This window comes from Gasterosteus aculeatus, chromosome 4 (assembly GCF_964276395.1).
Source record: "Gasterosteus aculeatus chromosome 4, fGasAcu3.hap1.1, whole genome shotgun sequence".
Lineage (NCBI taxonomy): Eukaryota > Metazoa > Chordata > Actinopteri > Perciformes > Gasterosteidae > Gasterosteus > Gasterosteus aculeatus.
The window spans coordinates 27,196,406-27,217,094 of record NC_135691.1 but is presented as its reverse complement, the minus strand read 5'-3'; the positions used below and the strand labels follow the sequence as shown (position 1 = coordinate 27,217,094).

Here is a 20,689-nt window from a genome sequence, read left to right as displayed (position 1 = left end):
ATTGTCTTATGTTTAAAAACATGTCAGCACTGCTTTGTACAAATAAGGGAATACCTTGACCAAAAAAAGTTGTTACAAATTCTTCATGTTGTACGCTTTCTGTAATGATTTTTGTCTGTGACTCTCTTGTATGTATGTATTTACAACTGAAAGAAAAGCTGTAACATGTTGGGTTATTGGGGTCAAGACAATGTTCTGGTTCATATGAAGGTGTGCGTTTTATTTCACTTTACCAAAGACATTGGTATGCACATGGTTGACCTTATCTATTATGATGAGGCAGGGTTGAATAACAAAAAGATGTCATAACTTACTTGGTTAGTACCACCAAGTAGTCACTGATGCAGCCTTGACTTCTTCGACATAATGTCCCTTTGACCCATCTGAACCGCTGAGAAAGAAAAGAATCCTTACCTTTTTGTCACTTTCAGAAAACATTTTTCTTCAAAGTAACACCAGATTAAGATAATTTGAAATGTCCATTTGATGACCTGTGAAAACTAAGACCATCTAAATTTGCAGGGGATGTTGTTTTCATTTTTTAACTTGAAACATTTCACGATAAAAGATGGTCGTATGAGTTATACTTCTGCAATGCTTTCCCTGTCTCTTTGTAAAGTTCATCGCCATTGAAAAAATGGCAGATTTGTGAAAGAAAAAACACAAGCTCGGAAATAAATGAAGACATCCAGAGCCATAGAGAGGAAATGAGTCAGTATTCCACACCGTGTACAATACAATATCATAGCAAATTAGAAGATTTCAATGGCTTCCACTGACTACCATAGATTTACAATGTTCACTTGGCTGCAGATCAGTCCTCATTGACACTTTCCTTTTTTTCATCAATGGTTCTGATAGACAGTGAGTTGTAGATGATCATGAAAAGAAAGCAGCTACTGAGGTGTGAACAGAAAACCTGGGACTACGAGCTAGCAGTAATGAGAACAACAGCATTTGTTCACATCCTTCTAAACTGCCATTGTGACCACATTTTAAGTCCAACAAGCTTCTCTACAAAGGTACAACATATAAAACTGTTAAATATATAACTTTTTAGGGCCTTTCAAAATACGTTTAATGACATTTCTTTACTCCTTCAATTCAGACTGAATAGCATTCATACGCTCTGTAAATATTTATCATCTCTTTAATACGATTTGCACTCCGGATCCATGACCAACTCGACAATGCTTACTGTAAGCTGTCCCAACTGTAGCTACTGAAAAATGCAAATCAGAGTTTTTATTTTTTTGTTGTTGTTGATACACAGTTATACGCATGTAGTTCCTATATCTCCATTTCCGAAATACAGCGGTGGGCTAAGTCTGAGGAAAAAAAAATGTCTGGAAAGTTTTAAAAGTACTCCTTTGATCGTGTCCAGTACATGTTTGCATCTGCCCATTTGTGCACCGTGTCTCTCTCGGGGCTGATCATTAATCAGTGGCAACAGTAAAAGCAAGTTCACAAAGTCTCTGTGTATCTGTGCCACATGGTCCACTTTTATTGTTTGTATCTGTTGTTTTGTTCTTTGGTCTATAAAAATATGGGAGGTTTACTCCAGCAGAAGGCCTATTGACAGCGGAGAGCGCTCAGTTTGTTTGTTGGCGGCCGCATGAAGTGGTCCGAGGAGCAATGGGGTCCGGTAATGATCCCACCTTTGCTCTGGGGGGGCCGGGAGAAGGTTGTGGAGAAATCCCCTTTTCAAAGCAGTTAGCAGTTAGCACTTCCAATGAGGCAAAAACTCTTCTTGGGATTCAAAGTGTCCAATCCGCCGCGATAAGAGCAGGCACTGCTAATTTCACGGAGCAGGCGGATGTAGTGGAGAGGAGGTGGACGCAACATTTTGACCCAATGACGGATAGCAGGTGGCAGCAGTCGGAAACCCGGAGGGGCTTGTCACAGGAAATGGAAATTTGTTTTACAGCTAGTAGTCTGTCCAGTGTCCAGGGCAAAGCTTGCTCCCTCAAACAGTCAATTATTGGTTTTGCCGTCTCTAGTTGTGTTATTAGACCTGTGAATCGAGAAGAAAAGAGCAAACATTAGGTTACTCTGCAGTCTTACAGGAGGGAGACATTTACTTTGTACTGCCTTCACATTAAGTACAAGTAAATATTGCTCACATTTCCATCGTTGTCTTCCAGCAACAAGTCACATGAAACAATTACTTTGGCAAGAAGTGTTGCCTCCATTCATCATTACGACTCCAAACATAACAGGGACCAGCTTGAAATAAAGTATTTTACTTTTTGTTTACTGAACTACATATACTTGACAATAATAGCAAGAAGCTAGTTTGCAATTGAAATTAGTAGGCTGTCAGTAGATTAACAATAATTAACTAATTAATCATCAAGCACATTTTGAAATTCATTAATATGCAATAATGGCGAGTAATGACTGTTTGTTTTTACTCTAAAGACTAAATCTTAGAAGTAATAAGTAATACATTTAGAAAAGCATGTATTTTAGACACTGTTGTTTAATTGTTAATGTTAGTATTATTATATTTAACGGCTGTCTGAATTGCCAACAATCTCCCTACATTTAGCCTTTCATTTCCAAATCACGGTCTTTTAGGGACACGGTGGTGGTCCTTTGCAGACTGTGTGCCGGGTAACGTTAAATGTTGAGATGGAAGTAGAATAGCAGCTAGCTTAGCCTAGCAGCAAGCTTAGCATAGTGGTGCTTTAAGTGGTCCCTTGACCACTCACCCCCCTTCTGTTTGATACGTGGAGTAATTCCTCTGCACAGTTCTCCGCTGTATGTTTCCACGCTTCTGTTTGTTTTACTTCCAATACAAAAAGCGCTCTCCATCCTGATGTAACTGACTCCAGCTAGCGGCTGTTTCATTTCCGCTGTGAACTTCTGGTTTACTTCCAGTCACGGAATGTTGCATTAATCATGGCCACATTAATCGCAGAAGTTAATGCGTTTCTGTTGACAGCCCTAGAAATGAGTAATTATATACCTCTTAATGATAATTCTAAGTATATGAACAAGTTAAAACAAGCTCCACCTTTACCAGCTGCCAAATTAAAGCAATGAACAAATTAATGCATCAATAATTCTTATACGATGATACAATATATCATCGGACATTAATCGTGATGATTAAAATTTTGTTGCTTTTCTTGAATGCAAATACTTTTGTAATTAGTGACATTTAAATGGTAGTAAGTGACATATCTGAGACTACATATTCCTTCAACACTGTCCTCTAGCAAACAACTTCATCATGCATTAAAGAAGCACTTAGTTCACGGGTTCGGGAATCTATAAAGATAACGGCTGGAGCCGCAAACCACTTTAAGCACCAGGCAATACTGTGCATTGTCACATGATATGCGTTCAGCAGGAGCCTGCCGGTAAAGCCACAAAGAAATGTAAAATACGTTAAATTAGGCACGACAAATGAGACACTATGTACATGATGGGGGACGCGGTTCTCTTCTCTCTTCTCCCCTTGAGCTAATAGGTTGATATTTTAGGACACACACTAAGCCACTATCTTGCCACGCTGTTTAACACATGATTGATACATTTATGTCTGTTAGCCATATCAAACAATACAGGTTCAAAATGAGTGACACTGACTATGACTAAGCTGGTCTAGCCCTGTCTGAAGATGATATCCATTTCTAAAAAGTTATGCCATTCAACAGACGGATATTAGGATAACTGCTCATCTAAGTCTAAAATTGAGTGTCCCTCTCCCCTTCTCTCGCTCCCTCTGTGCCTCTTGACGCAAGTGTTGTTGTTTTTTGTTGTTGTTTTTTTTAGGGTTGGTGATGAAGACGCGACCCACCACTTGGCCCACCGCAACCCCCGAGCTTGGAAACCACTGTCTTACAGGAACATGTTGAATGAATCTTTTTAAAAATATTTGTTTTCAATGATTGCATACAATGTGTGATATTGAAAGCAAACGGAAGTGCTTATTGCAGCAATTTGGTAAATTTTAAATTGAAGTACCCAACAGCTTACTCTCTGTGAAAGTTAGTGGTTTAGTTAGCATATTTTATAATTTGTAACCCATTAACAAAGACTGAGAAACAATACATTTGCCAAAAAAAAGACGCATTTGGAAGCCTCCTCGCCATCTGGCCACTGCCGGTCACGCAGCCAACTCAATAGAGGCGCCTTCCAGGACTTCTTAGGTTTAATTCAGAATTATGAACTATTTATGACTTAACAGGGTGCAAATTGCCATGAAAGAAGCAGGTGTGGACGGAGGAATCGCAGGTATCAGAGACGACTATTTCTGAACGGCTGGAAATAACAAACCAGCCAATGAGCTCAACGCTTAATAGAGATACTGTCATGGTTTTGTTGGTGGTGGGCATAAAATGATCCAAACTTATAACGTCTTAGAGTGGTGCCATCACTCTGTCATCCCACGACTGTGACTGATGCCCAAATCGGTGTTCAGTACCAGGGTTAACCCACTGCCATATCTCAGTGCCTACTTGCCTTCACTGAGATTACAATGGCTTTGCGCGGTCAAGAAGTAACGTATAAAATGGAGGGAAGACAGAATCCCTTTTTTTCTAGTCTCAAGAAGAATGGAATGCAAATTAATTTAAATGGATGGCCAGGAATAGGCAGTACAAGGTAATTTTCTTATATTCTCTCCATGTTCCCGTCCCTTTTTTCTCACGCCCACACAGTGGAAAATGGTTCTCTATAAATCTCACAGACAAATCTCATCTCAGGGAAATGCAAGCCTTCTATTAAAAAGAGGAGCGAATGTCAGATGAATATGAGATGAAATTGCCCTATGAATAAAATTCACAGGCCCTCAGTGATTATTACCGTCGGGTTTATCGGGAAAAGACCATATTGCTGTATTTTATATCTTATAACAGCGAGAGAATATTTCACATTCTTGTGGCGGTAGAATGCAGGGTTGAGGGGGAAGTGATGAAGAGCCCATCTGGCTATTGAACACATGGACTAGCTGTTAGTAGAGTGGGGTCTGGCTATCTAAACAATAGCTGAAAGAGAATTAAACAAGACAATTTCAGTGTGACTGATAAGGTACTGCACGTCATATACTTCCAGAGGGGGACGCAATCCATCCATGTTGAAGTCCAATTTTGTGAAGGTGCATGCAGCCACGTATGTAAGAGCTGAAGGAAATAATGAACACTGCATACGAATCACTCTGTTAAAGCAAATCCACCCTAACACTTGGCCTCGGCCTGACATTTCCTCTGTGCATGAACTCTTGCTGGCTTCAAAATATCACAGCGCTGTGACACGGTGAAGGTGTGAATGGGCACGCATGAGGGGAAAATTGATCTGCTTTGCCTCTCAGGACTCTTTCTTGAGACTGGACGGACGTGATCAATGCAAAGTCCCAGGAGAGTGTGGTTGATGAATCGATGTTTGTTTGATCGGATTATTTGTTCATTTCCTGGAAGCTTTTTTGTTGCACTCCAAATAGAGCAAGGTTGTGCCGAAACATCAGCTAATGGAATAAAGCCTTATCTGCTCTGCCCTTGCTTTTTGCGTGAACTACCTGTTTTTAAGAACTCGTTCCTTCACTCGCCATTTAATGTTCAGCCTCGTGCCCATAAGCAGGATTCTTCTTGGAGCATGAGGCACAATAGCCCACTAGATGAATATTCATAAGTGAACTTGTAAGTTAGGAAGATCCACAGGTTAATAAGGGATGGGAAATCGCTCATTACATGCTGTGGAGTCGTATAATGCCTGAAGCAGACGCTGAGATCAAAATACATGAACATGTATGTACAGGCCTCCAGAGACGAGGCCCCATTACACTTAAAGGTAGAGTTCAAAGCTATCTGGGGTATTACATCTTCATCATCCCTTTTATACTGCATTTCAGAACATCAAGGAAACACATTTTACTATCTGAATTCTGCAATGACAAGAAGTTTAATTCTCAAAAGGTAATACTATAACCAGTATAACACTGCACTCATACCGGAAAGGAGTAACTACATGTTACTGATTTGTCTTAAAAATGTGTTTTGTTTCCTTAATGGCCTGTAATATATAGATTATTTGTCTTTGTGTAATAAGATACTGTATTGCATGGCATTGCATTGAATCAGATGATTGCAGATACTATTGTATTTTTAACCATTATAAAGAACATTAAGGGATAACATGTTTTAATCTATTTTTAGATAGCCCTCTCCGTTAGTAAATAGACAATCATTTTCTATAAGATTAGAGAGGATCTGAGATCACTATGCTTTCCACTGTGTCTATTTATACTTTCAAATCTACTGAGGGCTTGCTGTCTGCCTTGTAAAGCAGCCGGATCAGATTTCTTTTCAATAAATGCAGATTATATTGACCGAGAAAAAAGCCTGGATGAATGGCCTCATTCCTTTCATGTAAGCTAATTTCACTACATGGCTAAACATAGTGTTCCAATCACACGGATTAATATCTGTCTGGCACCTTGTATTAATTTAGAGCACAGACGGCATCTGACACACTACTGTAAGGACAATATACAAGGCGTACCGATGAAGCATACCAAAACAAGCTGGACCGCATTTACTGGTAAAGCCGCGCAGATGGATTTTCTGTGGTTGAACACACAAATGGGATCTGGTGAGGTAAGGATACATGGCAAAACATAACAAAAAATATTACATGACTAATCTCTCTTTTGAGAACCAGCTTTACTTAATAACTTTAGTTCACAAATCAAAGAGAGAGGAAGGGTTTTTCTGTTGTACCTGGCTCCCGCAATGAGGCTCTTGTTTCTCTGTAGCTGCTTGTGTTGCTTCCTGCCTTTGCTGGACCAGGGTTCTGCTGGAGCTGTTGTGATGTTGGTGGTGGTGGCGGTAGGGTGTTGTTGGCAGATGTTTTTTGGCTGTCTGTCAAAGGGTCATCAATGCTCTCCATAGTGCAAGAGTGTCGAGGGGGACTCTTGTCGCGTCATAGAGCCTACGAGGGAGAGGCGAGTAAGGTGGTAAGTTGTCTAGCTCACAATGAGGGTGCAGTGTTTTATCTTTATTTCCGTCCTTCGGACACAGTGACAACGCCATTATCAGCACATCCACCATTATCAGGTTGTATCGCTGAAAGGGTCTTGGAAATCTGCCTTCTTGGCTCCGTTCTAACCTAAGCTGTTTAGTACCTGTGAGTCTCAAGGTGAATTTTAATGGCATATTACAGTAAATATAAAAATTTTGGAGTAAACCAGAGTCTGATACCTTGTGCCCTTCTGGTGTTTTTCAATTCCAATACTCTCATACTGCTAATAGTTAAGCACATAAACCCTTTAAGAGTATCCCTCATTTAAGTGTGAAGTTATCCTTTTGTCCAGACTAAACTATGTTTCAACATTTGGATGAATTTGCACATTGATGATTTCCAAATGAATCTTATAGCATTTCCGAGCTGTTATTAAATACAACTGGACATTCCATCAACCTTAGTTGTACTTCGCGCTAATTTGTAATTGTACATACCTGGGCAGTTACATAGTGACAAGTAAACATTTTAGGAGATACTGTACATGGATTTCAGTAGCAACACAATTCTGTATTCTGTGTGCACATGCACGTTTTCTTGTTGTTGTTGTTTTTGGAAGAAACGTTCTGCTCTGCGAACTAGGCCGTGCTTCCCGCTTTATGACATCAATTACATTTTTAGGCCACATGGAAACGGCTGAAACTGGGCTGTGTGCTTTCATTGGCTAGCAGATACGCTGCTGGCTTTGCAGATACATTTCACAAGCTCCTAGGCTGTTTAAAGAAACAAACAAAAAAATGCACTATGATATTGTGGTAGTTTTTTTGCCATTGTTACCAACAGCACCAGCATCTCAAAATGGAGGATTTTGTATTTTCCTTGCAACAGAGTCTCTTTTCCTTTCTCCCTCGGCCTCCCTGGGTCGGCCAAGCCGCTTTCTTCTCAGCGGTGATTGTGTTCAAACCACTGTTGGATGTTCCTGGAGGACCCAAAGGGATCAATTACTCAGGCCGGTACCGACCCAGAACCCAAGGGGGAAGAGAGGGGGAAGAGAGGGGGGGCTTTGGGGGATTCGATCAGGTCCTGCCTGAACTGGACCATAGAGACGGAGAGGAAGAGACGGGGAAATGGAATGATGGGGGCGGCTTTCCAAACCCCTAATGCTAAAGCTTTTACATTCTCTACCTCTACAGTGCCATCACTGGCAGATGTATAAATGCTTGAATACCAAACTGTAATACTATTCAGGGTCAGGGGAGGCAGGTACAATATGAATGTAAATTGATTTACAATGGGATTGTTTTTGTACTTTGAATGTAAATAATGTACTACACTGCAAAAAAACGAAACCGCAAAAAGTCATAGAGCTTGGTTTGAAAATGGAATACCGGGGGAAGATCCCTGCACTTGTTGCTACTAACTGGCCACTGGCCCACTGTCGTTTTGTAAAAGTGGCCCCCGAGGAAAGCATGTTGAGAATCCTAGCTGTCGTATCTCACAGGAAGACACAGGCTGGCGCCCGGAAATGTCTTGTGTAAAATGTCCCCTAGTAGAAAAAAATCAGTTTGAGCACAAAAAAACGCACTAAAAACAAAAGTCTGCACGTTGAATCTTTCCCTCGTACAAAGTACCTCCAGTGCACAACAGACGTATGATACATGAGCTCACAGGATCAAACATTTGACTCATACTCAAACATGTTTCCAATAACCTACATCTTTCTCCTCTCAGCTCCGAAAAAAGCATTGCTTACGGTAATCACAATTCTCTTAATCGCACTCACAGCCTAAATACCACAATCAGGGCTGACCTAATAGAACGTGTGATTAAGACCTAGCCTCACATTAAAGTATCCTTAGTCATTTCAATTGTTTCTACATTTAGGTCCGTAAACAAGAGATTTGAAAATGACAAATGCTCTTTTTTTCCCTCTATTAATCAAAGAGACCAACAAATGTGGCAAATGTGGTAAATGTATTGCGTATATGGTATATACGACATGGCACTAGTGAAATGAGATTTGTGACAATTATTTTCAGGATTTTTGTGCAATTATTAAAACACTTTTGAACAGACAGGCACTAAGAGCCTGAATAACAAGAGCCACTGCTGGATGCGCACCAACTGACATAAATAATGTTTTACGATGCGAAGTGTAGGTCTGACTGGCCCGAATCTCTTTCTCGGTCTTCTCACTCACGATGCTTTCTTCTTCCCCTCACACTGCTTTTCTGTGTCTCTTTTAAATTGTTCCTCTTATCGGGCTGTCACAAAAGCCGGCAGATAACCCGAGGTGATTTTGTTTTTTTCCTCTAATGGCGCACTCCCTCCAGTCTCTTTTCTCGCTGCGTCGCCTGGCGCTGGCGAACGCAGAGAGAGATCGCTCAACTGCGCCGTTTCATCCGCCAGTCTAAAATGGTGGAGGGCACAATGCAGAGCTTCCTCCTCTCTGGAGAGCGACAGCGGTAAGCCTTTTCCCTGAGAGAGGGAGGTACAGGAGATGACTGCTGAGACGACGTATCACTTTGCCAAAAGTGAGCGCTTGGAAAGGCCACATTTGACTGTGGTGACTGTGTGATGAAATGTAAATTCAAACCATTTTAGTGTTATGGAGGGAGGAAAGTCTATTGGCAGCGGGAACCCTGGTTGATGCGTAAAATAGTTTCTCTTTCTGGTGATTTGTTGCAGATGAGCCTCCCGTGGTTGCGTTGTTAGGATGTGGTGAATATTACCCAAACGATATGTGAATATTGTCATAACACTTTAGGTTATAAAACAGTAGAATGCTTTGTTTGCAATACCAATTGCTTTATTTAAAATCTTGGACACCATAGGCTGCCGGTTGGATGATATTCAGAGGCGGGCGTTAGTGAAAATGGGCAGAACGTTTGATGATTTGTCCTGTTTTGACAGATCTCTTTGGCCACTGATTATCCATCATTTTAATGCCCATCGGGGTGGCTATGAAGCATAAGACATTTGATTTTATGTACTGAGGTAAAACAAGAAAATAAAATAAAGTGGTTACCGAAGGACATGAAGTTGAGCGTCTGCATGCTTTTTATTGCTTCATTAATACAGTTAAGTGAACCCAGATAGCTCTTATATAGTCTTAGAGCTTCATATGGTTCATCTGAGGAATTCAATTTTCTGGTCAATCATTTGGAGGAGAAACTTGTCACTGTATTGGCAAGACTCTTGAAATAAATGATGTGCTATGGCTTCACAAGGCACTTCTGTTTGATATCTGTCCTTTTCAACTGCATTTGTGCGTGTGTGGACTCCTAATAAAAGTAACCTCGCTCAAAACATCACTGTCAACAATACGCAATGTACATATCAATCTTCATATGTTTCGTCTGGAGCCGGCCCCTGAACGAAATCGATATTGTGTTCTTATCGACAGGAACAACATGTACTCTGAAAAGAGGGGTCAGACTAAAACAAATGCATGGACATAGGGACAAAGCGGAAGATTGAAAAAGCAAAAAGAGCGGGGGAGGTAGATCATGTAATGAAAGATATAGTGGGTGAAAGTGAAAAACACTCTATGGAGTCAAGCAGAAGGAAAACGAGTATGCAAGGAAGTTATTTTTAAACAGAAACCCATGAAATGGTGGCCGCTGAGAGGTCGAAATCTGCCGTGCAACTAAACAACAAAAGCCGACTACGGTAGAGAAGAGGTCAGCCGTGTCATCCTGAACAACAATCTCCTTCTGTTTGACAGAGAAAACATAAATTCTCAAACATTTGACCAATACACGCAAGCTGCCTCTTGACATTTGTCCAAAATAGCCCTTTATGGGGCTGAGTCAGATTGACTTGGCTTAGTCAAATGCCCCGAGGGACGTGTCTGTTTGTCCGCATTGATGTTTTCACACAAACACCTGACAGTCAGGTCGGACGTGCTCACTGGACTGTGCACAGCCAGTAGTCATCCTAGGCAATATTGGGCTGGGTGCAGTTTGGGTTTAACCTTGAAAAGCCTCAGGGAAGGGACCATTTGTTCAAAGTTAACCAGAGGGAGGCTGAGGAGTAAATTGTTTGTTTGGTTTTTGCCCGTCATTCTCCCTTAGGTCAGTAGATAACAAGAGGTTTATGTAATTTTTGCTTTGGAGAATCAGCCTTAACCTTTAATGCATTTCAGGCCATTCGAGGTTGCTCGCATGGTTGAGAAGTCAAATATTTGAGACTTTTTTCAACCCTGAGATTAAACGGAGCGTTCATCCATCACATACATTATCATTTTCTGAACAATAACCCTGAGTCTGCTCGTTGCAAGTTATCAGAATCCTTGACAGTAAAAGTGCTTAAACACTCACACACACACACACACACACACAGATACGGACACAAACAGGCACAGATGAGTGCACATAGCTGTCCAGCCATTTGACTAGCTGTCACCAGGCTTAAAGTAGCCAATGAAGCCAGCAAGAAATACCTGTCACGTCTCACATATCGTCGGCATAAGCCGATGAGAGGTACATTGACCGGCGTCCTCAGCAGGTTATAAATGGGCTTGAGGCCGAGGCTACCAGGGCCAGGGATCCTATTCCCATAACTCTGACTGTAAAAACAGTCAAAAACAGTGAAAGGAGCATATTAACATGCCCGTAAAGATGCACATGCATCGGATCTATCAGCCTCAAAGTCAGTGACCACGGCATTTGCATCATACCCCTTTAAAAACGCACACCAGCTCTTAAATCCATCGTACATAACAAATGGATCTCTTTACTATGCGTGGTAAAACATGTCACGGCTGTCACCTCAGTCTACACAACCAGGTAGAGTATGTTCGGGTCGGCACACATATCATCTGGGTTCAGCATTGAGGGTGTGTGTGTCTGCTGTTTGCGTGTATGTATGCGCTTGTCTTTAGGCAGGAAGGCATAAACAAGTTGGTCAGCTGATGACTAAATCATGACAGATGCATTAATGATGCCCCATCGCTCCTCAATGTTCACCCATTGACATTCACAGATAGGGCAACTGGGCTGTGAGTGTGTGAGTGTTGCGTAACATGATTCTTAACAGAGATCTCTTTAATTGCTAAAGTGAAGACTGTGCATACAAGCTGAGGAACGACATGGTTTTAGGTGTCTTGTAGAGCGGTGGCAGGATGCAAGGCCTGGAATGTGGGACAGCGGGTGTGTGTTTGGGTATTTAGTTTCGGGGGAAGTGGAGAGGAGGAGATTCGGAGAGCCTGAGGACAGCGTTTGAAGGACGGCTGGTTGAATGGATGGGCGGCATCCTAGCAAATGCAAGTGGTGGTTCCCCATCTGCTGCTATCATTAACATTAAGAACGTCCCTAATTCAAGCTAATTGCGGGTGACGGAAAAGTAAACAAACCGCATAGAGTTCGTGAAGACGAGGAGGCGGTTATGGAATATTTTCGAGCTTTGATTTTGTAGCGAATACGGATTTTCAGACTATTATCAATGAAGCTGTGACCCGACAATGTGCAAGCTGTTCCAAAGTGCAAGGATATGGCAACAGTTAGGAATATTATATTTTCTTATTTTTTCCAAGAATCTCACAGGGAGGTTTTTTAGAGTTACGATCCTTTCACATCACAAATTGGTCAAATGACTATGTGTAAAGTGTTACACTAAGTGACTCTGTAGTTCCCCACAGTTTAATGGACAATCTTTTGCCTTCTGTGAAAAGAGAGAAAAGTTTACTTCAAAACACTAAGCAGCGAAGGTTTTTCCTTCAAAACAGCCAAAAAAAGGAAATAGTAATAGTATTTATATTCAAGGGTCAGGATCATTAATGCTAATGAATGGTGATTTGCTCTGTGTCTGCTGTGCTATGTGGAGATAGGCACGGCCAAATCATCTTAAAAAAGGTGATAATGACTCAGGAAGTTCATCTGGTAATGGCCAGATTAATGAATTTAAAAAAATGTAAGATTAATAAATAATTTTCTATTGACAGCCCCAACTAATATAATCACTTTCCCAAAAACCACCACACAATTATTCACAACAATATTAAAAAAAAGGAACATTAAAGTAGTCTTGTACACTAGTCTGTAGATACTAGGTGTTTATGGTAGCCAGTACCCAAAAGTGATTATCATTGCGTAAAATGTTCAATTCTCATGCTCATGTTGTTCTCTGCTGCAGTAAGTCCACACACTTTACAAAGACCTACTGGTTTGAGAGTAGTTTGTGCAGCCTGGGGGGCTGGAAGAGAACTCACCGTGGTGGTTTTGACTCGGCCTCCGGGCTGTGTACAAGTCCAGCCAGATTTATTGACTAGCAGGTCACAGCCTTCGTCCTCCAAACATGGCACCATCTCGCACCACTGCTTTTTCCGAACAATACCAGCTGCAGAGAAAACCGAAAAAGAGAAAAAGAGTCATTGGAGAAGTAAGAAAAATGGCAGGATTGAACAGATAAAGAAAAGTGATCGAGGTTGATGCACAGATGTAACGATTAGAATAGAGGGAGCCGGTAGAGGGACAGCAGATGGAATAAGACAGATATGGGCAAAGAGGGAAAATGAGAAAAATGTTGAAATACATTTAAATGGAGTGAAAACGATGGGGAGATGTAGAGGGGCCGATTGGAAGACGGATGAGGAATGCAGGTAGATGAAGAGCAATGAAGTAAAGAGACAATTGAGAGATATGGGGGCAGGGGACGACAGAGAGAGATGAGGGGGAGATGAAGAGAATCAGGCAGATGCAGAGAGAGGAGAGATGGAGAAAGATGTGGTCATTCAGGTAAATGAAATCAAACATCACAAATGGATGATGTTTAACAAGTTTACAGCCCTTCTTGCATTCTGCAAGATTTAAAAAAGCCACTTCTATTTCATAGACAGTACACGTTCAAATATCTGACATTTAGTGTGTTCCAAAATAATTGTTTATAACATGTTGTAATTTGTACTTCTTGAGGACTAACATGGTCCCAGTCTGCACTGCTTTCTTTCAGTTTCTATACCCGGCCCGAGCTTGATCCCCATTGCATTGCTTTTTCTCTCTGAGAATGAGACATAGCGGTAACAGAGATAAATATAGTGACAATTAATTTGGGGGTTTTTCAGTTTGAGAAAAGGGATATTGCAGCGGCATTCCAATCTTTTAATGGAACACCTTTATTTATTTTTCTCATGATGGATAATCCTTAACTCTTAAGGTTTGAGCATCATTACCGACCTCTGTTGCTGGTGTGTGGAGGATTGACAGTCATGTCGTACCTTTTTTGGATCTGGGCATGACTATCTTCTCACCAAACAGCAATAAGAGCATGCGCGTTTTTTTGCTCTATTCTAATACATCCTTTTTCGACCAAAAGAGTATTAGAAGAAATTAATATTTAAAGAACACTTGAAAAAATACGTGAAAGTTTCCTTAACTTAAATGTGTGCCTCCTAAAATAACATATTACCATGAGACAATAAATAAAAAAACCCTATCATGGGTTGTTTTTGTGAAACCCCCTAAAGCAGGAAAAAAAAGCGATCTAAATGCTGTCTTGCTATTTCTGTGAACTAAATTAATTTCACGATTTAAGCGGTCGGCTGTCCATTCCTGGATACTCAGAAGTGCTGAGCATTTATACTGCATGAGTGTCAGCTGAATATGGTTCTTTGCATCCGTCAAGGTGAACAGTGCCTTAAACCCCCCCTTCCCTCGCTACCTTTCAAGCAATACAATGGTGGAGATGGCAATGTTTGTGACTCTTTAAAACCAAACATTCACATGCCAACTTAATGGACAAGCACAAGTGGGCAACTGTGATAGAAAAAGCTAAATTTAAATTTTTCTTCCAAGCTTTTCTTTTTTCTTCTTTTCTTTACGCAACCTCCGTCAGTTGTGTACAAACAATTGCAGCCAAATAAGTGTTTTTAGAAAGATTGTACGAAAATGTGTGCCGTCATTTGAAAATGTTAGTCTCACCTTTCTCTCACCCTAACATAGAATGCGGTAATTTGCCATTCAATATGGAAACCAATATTTAACTACTATAAATCTAAACAACTTTTCTAATAGAACCTTATTGACCATGCATACTCTTGGCTCATCATTCCATGATGTGGTAGTCAAGAAAACCCCCCAGAAAAAGCAGCTGAACGGAGACAGGCTCCAAATGCAGTACCAATGTATTATTTTGGTGACATTACAGAGTCCTCTGAATTACCTTCATGCTTCACACTTTAAGTCCCAAGCAAAGTTCAATACATCCTTTTATAATTCTTTCATCCTTCCCCAACAGGCAAGCACATCATGACTTTGCTGGCACCCATCTTTTCCCTTTTTAAAGAAACTATTTTTTAAACATGTTATCACATATTCATTTATTATTTATTTCTAGTTTGTTCTGAAGTCTTGTGTGAAGTATGCCAGGGCCAATGACACGTTTTCAATTTCCATCCATTTTTGTAAACGTGAAGGAAAAAAAAAAGGGTTTCAAATCTTCATTTACACCCCGCTAAACCTCAGCGACAGTAAGTGTAGGGTAGCAAAGATTATGTAAACTTTGTAAATGGTAAATGACGGCAAGAGCGCAGCAGAGCAAATTAGAGGACATATTGAAAACACGTTGGGGTTCGTCGGGGTGAAAAGCGGCGGAAAAAGAAACCGTGAGCTGTAAGAACCTGATGTTTGTCAAAAAATGTTTTCCATCCTTTTTTGATGTATTCCCCTACTGTGAATTTCTCACATTCACAGCAAGGTCACTTCACTATTCACTAACTGCTGTTGTTTTGCTTCTAAATGACCATCTAGTGGGGTGACCCTCAGCTGATGAAGACGTATCGCCACGTCAGGTAAATAATAGTAATGAGGGTGTGAATGCTGTTACGTGTTTGTGCTCCACTCTGCACGTGTGTTAGATGTGTCATTTTTGACTGATACACCAGTAAAGCAGCTATACTATTGATGCGAGGTGTAAATATTTTACCTACTAACTCTCTATCTGCTTTACCTCGAATGCAATTTATTTTTACCATAGTAGCCTACTAACTATTACTAAAACACCTGCATACATAAATACATACATACATAATAAGTGGGTAGTCATATCAATGTTATTTTCGGAATGAAATACTGAGTGGTGGGAAAGGATGTTCTTTGTTGTGAACCCCACAAATACTTATATCCCAACTTTGCACTTCGACCACATAAGGAAAATGTTAGTATATTTAGCTCCCCACCTGACGCAACTTTTTAAATTGTCATTTTCAGTGGCACCAGGCAACTGCTTTCATCAACAAGGCTCAATTAAACACACGGCCGTAAACAGTAGTCAATAAAGTTATGGATTAGCTGATGAACACAGTTTAAGAGCCACATGGTTTCCTAAGCAGTGGGTAAAGACAAAAACAGAGCGGATATCGGACTATTAACGTTTAGACGTTTGATGTCCCAAAAAATAGCCCCATGTGAATGCTCACATTGCACCGTATCTGCTCCAAGTGTTAACAGGAACTGGTTTGCAAACATGTTAGCCATGACAACAATATGAGTTGATTATTGCTACTGACAGCTTACAAAATACCTACGTCTTTTAGGTATCAAATACTAAAGCCTGAGACCTTGAAAGTTTGCTTCAAAATCGCACTTTGTAGACATGATAAGCTGTTGTTGTTTGGATTTAGAGAAGTTACAAAGCGGTCCAAGGACCCAGATTCACAGTCAAATGAGTCAATCAAAATCTTCTCAAAAGAAACTTCTCAAACCATTGCAGCTAAATCAACTTTTTTTTTTGCGATCTTTATGCTCAATATATCCTCAAACTCATTTCAAATAAATTAAGGTTAAATGAAATGGCTGAATAAGGCCATTAGAGGAAACTGCTCAAGTGACAAATAAAAGCCGTTTATTTAACAATATTTTGGCGTAGTGGGTATTTAGTATTCAGCCATGGTGGTTCTTAGATAAAGTTTATAACCACTTGTGTGTAACATAAAAAAAAGCTTCAAAAGAAGACACAATTTGTTGCAAGGTTACAAATGACCATTTCTCTGTAAACTGTATCGATGATACAATTACTCTTCTGCCAACAGGTAACAACTTCTGTGATTTACCATATTAGTAACCAGAAACAGGAAAGCCAAGTTAAAGCAGTCCTTTTTTATCCCATTTGGATTTGAGTCACCCTCACTTAACTCATCTCCTGCCACCATCTTCTAATAGTGACGCTATCTGCTTCCATTCGAGCGTATTACTGATGTGCTGGTGTGAGGCCACTGGCTCATGTTGAAACTTATAAGATTCAAGGTCATTGTGGATGAAAAATATCCCTTAAATCTGCACCCACAAATGCAGGCAGCCAAGCGCTAACACACCAGTGAGCACAGGCAGGCGTGGACCAAAATAACCACACGTACGGGTTTGATGCTGCGTGTATGGGAAGGTATCAGTCTTGGTTTCATCAGCAGGAGATAAGGCGTAGAGAGGGGAGAACATTATTACACCCTCCATGGGACACTTATCTTCCCAGCAAATGGTAGATCACACTCATGTCAACAGCCAGCATCTTGGCCTAATAAATTCTGCCTAATGCTATGCCGAGCCCGAGACAGCAGGAGAACGATGTGTGAGAGAGAGAGAGAGAAATAAGTTGCAGGCAGGGCAGATAGTAGGGACGAAAGAGAGAAAGTACACCGAAAGGCAGAGCAGATCTGGTGTAATGAATGCAGTTACGATGCTCTTCACAAGATGGTGCTAAGATACGAATATGTGCGGAGATGATTCAAAGCTGTACAGATCAGATACGGCTTTTGCAGGTAGCCGGTCAGCAGTGTGTGAAGGACAGCATTGGTCGGACATATTTGTGCAAACACTTATTGTCGCTTTATTCGTTTATTTCATCGACGACTACGGGATTCCTGCAGTGTTGTATTTATGTCACTCAAGTCATTGTGGTGGTCGACAACAGTGTGTGCCCGTGTGATTCTCTGCGAGGTTTAAACCGCCGTCGCACAGAAGCAAATCAACATAAACTCTTTATTCATGACAACGGGAGGGTTGCAAAATGAAGCTCTCACTGACGCACGAAACTGAAAGCCATTAGCATTCACATGTATTTTCTTTGCGCTGTTTGTCAATTCGCTGACACTTCAGTCCCACCTACGCCTGTGTAATGCGTCAACATGCTTTCCTACCGCTCAGTAATGACAATTCAAAGCCTTTTAACAAATTGACTGTGTCTTGGTTTCACAAATGAGTACTTTGAATATGGAAGAATTGTCCCCCTAAGTAGTTGTTCCTGCTACTAGCGCGCACATTTCCCGGTAGCACAAACACGGACAGCCACTGGCATGGCACTTAATTCAGATTGTTGGTAAAAGAGATGCCTGCTAACTAACCCAAATGCAGACAATATACATTTGAACTGTACATGAAACACTCCCTCAGAGACACAGACACACAGAATAGTCTCTCTGCGGACATGTCAGGCAGCAAAGTCAACAAAAGGCAGCTTGAAAAAGCTAAAATCAGTGCCATTAACAATCAAAGAATTGCTTTAATCACAGAAATACCCTCCCATGTCTCCTATTACAATGGATTTATCCAGATAATTAACTGTACTGTGGTGGCCATGGTAAGTTATGTTCCCTGAACCTAAGTTGTGCCTGGCAGGAATTAGGAAGAGACTTGGATGAATGTGAGAGGAAAAACCTTGAATGCAAAGAAATAAATCCTTGTGATTTGTAATTAGCCCGCAGCTCTCTCTTCCCCCTCAGCTCATCGCCGCTAATTTTCCGTTGTCTTGTTTTCCCTGATCCCACCCTCCCTCACAGCCACACTTTTCCTGCCTGCCCTCTATTTCTACTCTTTCCTTTCCACTCTTCATCTCGCGCTCCCCTCCTCTGGTGTTTCTTTCTCCATCTCTCTTTTGCCTTCTCATGCTTGTTCCTTTCCAATCTATTGCGTTGCCTGATTTTCATAAGATTATTCCACCCGTTTGGCGCCCTTGATGAGTATCTGCACGCTAAAAGCTGTCAAGGCCCTTTTTAAAAAGCCTGAGTCTTTTTTTGCTTTAGTGAATTTGTGTCCCAAATAGCTCCTCTGCACTCATGAAACTTTAAGCGGCAGAAATAATGAGATGGCATGCTGACTGACATTTCCAGACCTCAGCCTGTGCACACACTATGCACGTGGGCTTGTGTGGGTGTTTCAAGTTGTGTGTGTGTGCATAAGAAAGAATCACCTGATGATCTTTTTCCACCATGTTTGTCACTTCTGAGGTTATGAATAGTTGAGTGTATGGATAGTGTGCCTCCTTTATCTATGCTATTTCAAACCTTTTGAATATATAAAGAAAAGGTAAACAGGTGCTCGAATATTCCCCCAAAAAAGAATGCATTCTCTAAACTGTTTGATGGGCTAAATGATCTTTCACCGGTAACTGGGTTCATTTTATAGACATTATTACTCTCTATGTGTCTTTCATTATTTTCCTCTGTTCCTTACTGTTTTGATGTAATTAGCAACACACATTTTGTGATGAATTTAACTATTACATCAATCAAGAAATGCTACAAATTGTTTCCAAATATCACTTTCACAAGACCAATACACTGAAATTCTGCGTTGGTATGAAAATCGTTGGCGATTGCAACTACTTTTGTTGTGAAAAGTATTCAGATAGTTAGTGACTTTACAGTTTCACGAGGCTCTGATTATAACCTAAAGGTAACAACAGTCATTTTATACAGCATTGTCGGGTTTTTAAAAATGTGTCACATCAATGAGATAGCTGCTATTGGGACAAACATCATCCCATCTTAAACAAGATGTATCGGCCTTCCAGTCATACCCAATTTATTCAATTCCAAGACTGTTTACGGACTCCATTATGCAGAAATATTCAAACATTAAAAAAAATCATGCGGCATAAAATAATCTGCATGTTTTTTCCTCTCACTGCATACGATTAGCCCAACGTGGGAATGACTATAGGGGTTCCTCCTAGGCATCTTCAATCACAAACCCTTAAGACTTTTCAGAGTTCTTTTCTCCAATTGTAATATTTTGAATGCGTACATATTGATTAATATATAATCATTTTATTATGAAAAACCTGAGACTTTACCAAAATCAGTCTCCCTTTGCTCTCACGCATGTTATAAACTCTGCAATGAAGTTAATTTGCCATATTGCTGCCTCCAATAGCAATGCCTCTATTTTTCCATATGTATGCTTGGTGTTATTGTGGTGCATAACTGGCGGGTTTTGTGGTGTGCGGTTGCAGTGGGATTATTTTCCCTATGTGTCTGTGTACAGGCAACTAGGTACTGCTGATATCGTTCAGTCGCAGATGTGCTCTGACATTTCCTCACAGGTGAACGCCAGCAGCAACCCCTGATATGTGGACGTACACACAGGCATGCACGTGTGTCCACCAGACACACACAAACACAAAGAAAGAGAGCCCAAAGGCACTGTAAGCCAGAGCCGGAAATGTCAACGCAAACAGGAGTCTGCAGGAAAGAGATCGTTTAACACTAGTGCCTAGAGAGACACCAGCTCATCACCAGTGAATGGTAAACCCCTGACTCCTGGAAGAAATATTTACAAATTACATTTAATAAGTTTTCATTAATAAACAGATTGTATAGAGAAACCAAAATAAGACAGTTTAAGGGATCAGAAACCAACATAATACCCACCAATACATGTATGCCTCAAGAGTTAAAAAAAGTCAGACAAGACAATTGTCCCTAAATAAATTCTCAGATTCAGTCAGCAGAGTA

The 20,689-nt window shown here is 40.7% G+C and overlaps 1 protein-coding gene across 7 annotated transcripts in view; it reads right to left on the bottom strand.

Moving 5' to 3' along the window:
* Positions 1-697: 697 nt before the first annotated feature.
* LOC120817795 (chemokine-like protein TAFA-5) overlaps positions 698-20,689 on the bottom strand; it is a 104,745-nt gene continuing 84,753 nt past the window's right edge. For 2 of the 7 annotated variants that reach the window (XR_005712012.2, XR_013467475.1), the window contains exons 3-6: positions 13,178-13,305; positions 6,726-6,936; positions 6,521-6,569; positions 698-2,014 (exon numbers count right to left, since the gene is read on the bottom strand). Coding sequence is in view for 2 of the 7 variants with exons in the window: in XM_040174343.2 (XP_040030277.1) it covers positions 2,009-2,014; positions 13,178-13,305 (134 nt within the window). In the remaining 5 variants the exon portion in view is untranslated. Of the gene's footprint in view, positions 2,015-6,507; positions 6,570-6,725; positions 6,937-13,177; positions 13,306-20,689 lie in introns of all 7 variants that reach the window. The other 5 variants (XR_005712011.2, XR_005712013.2, XM_040174343.2 and 2 more) reach the window with 3 other exon arrangements.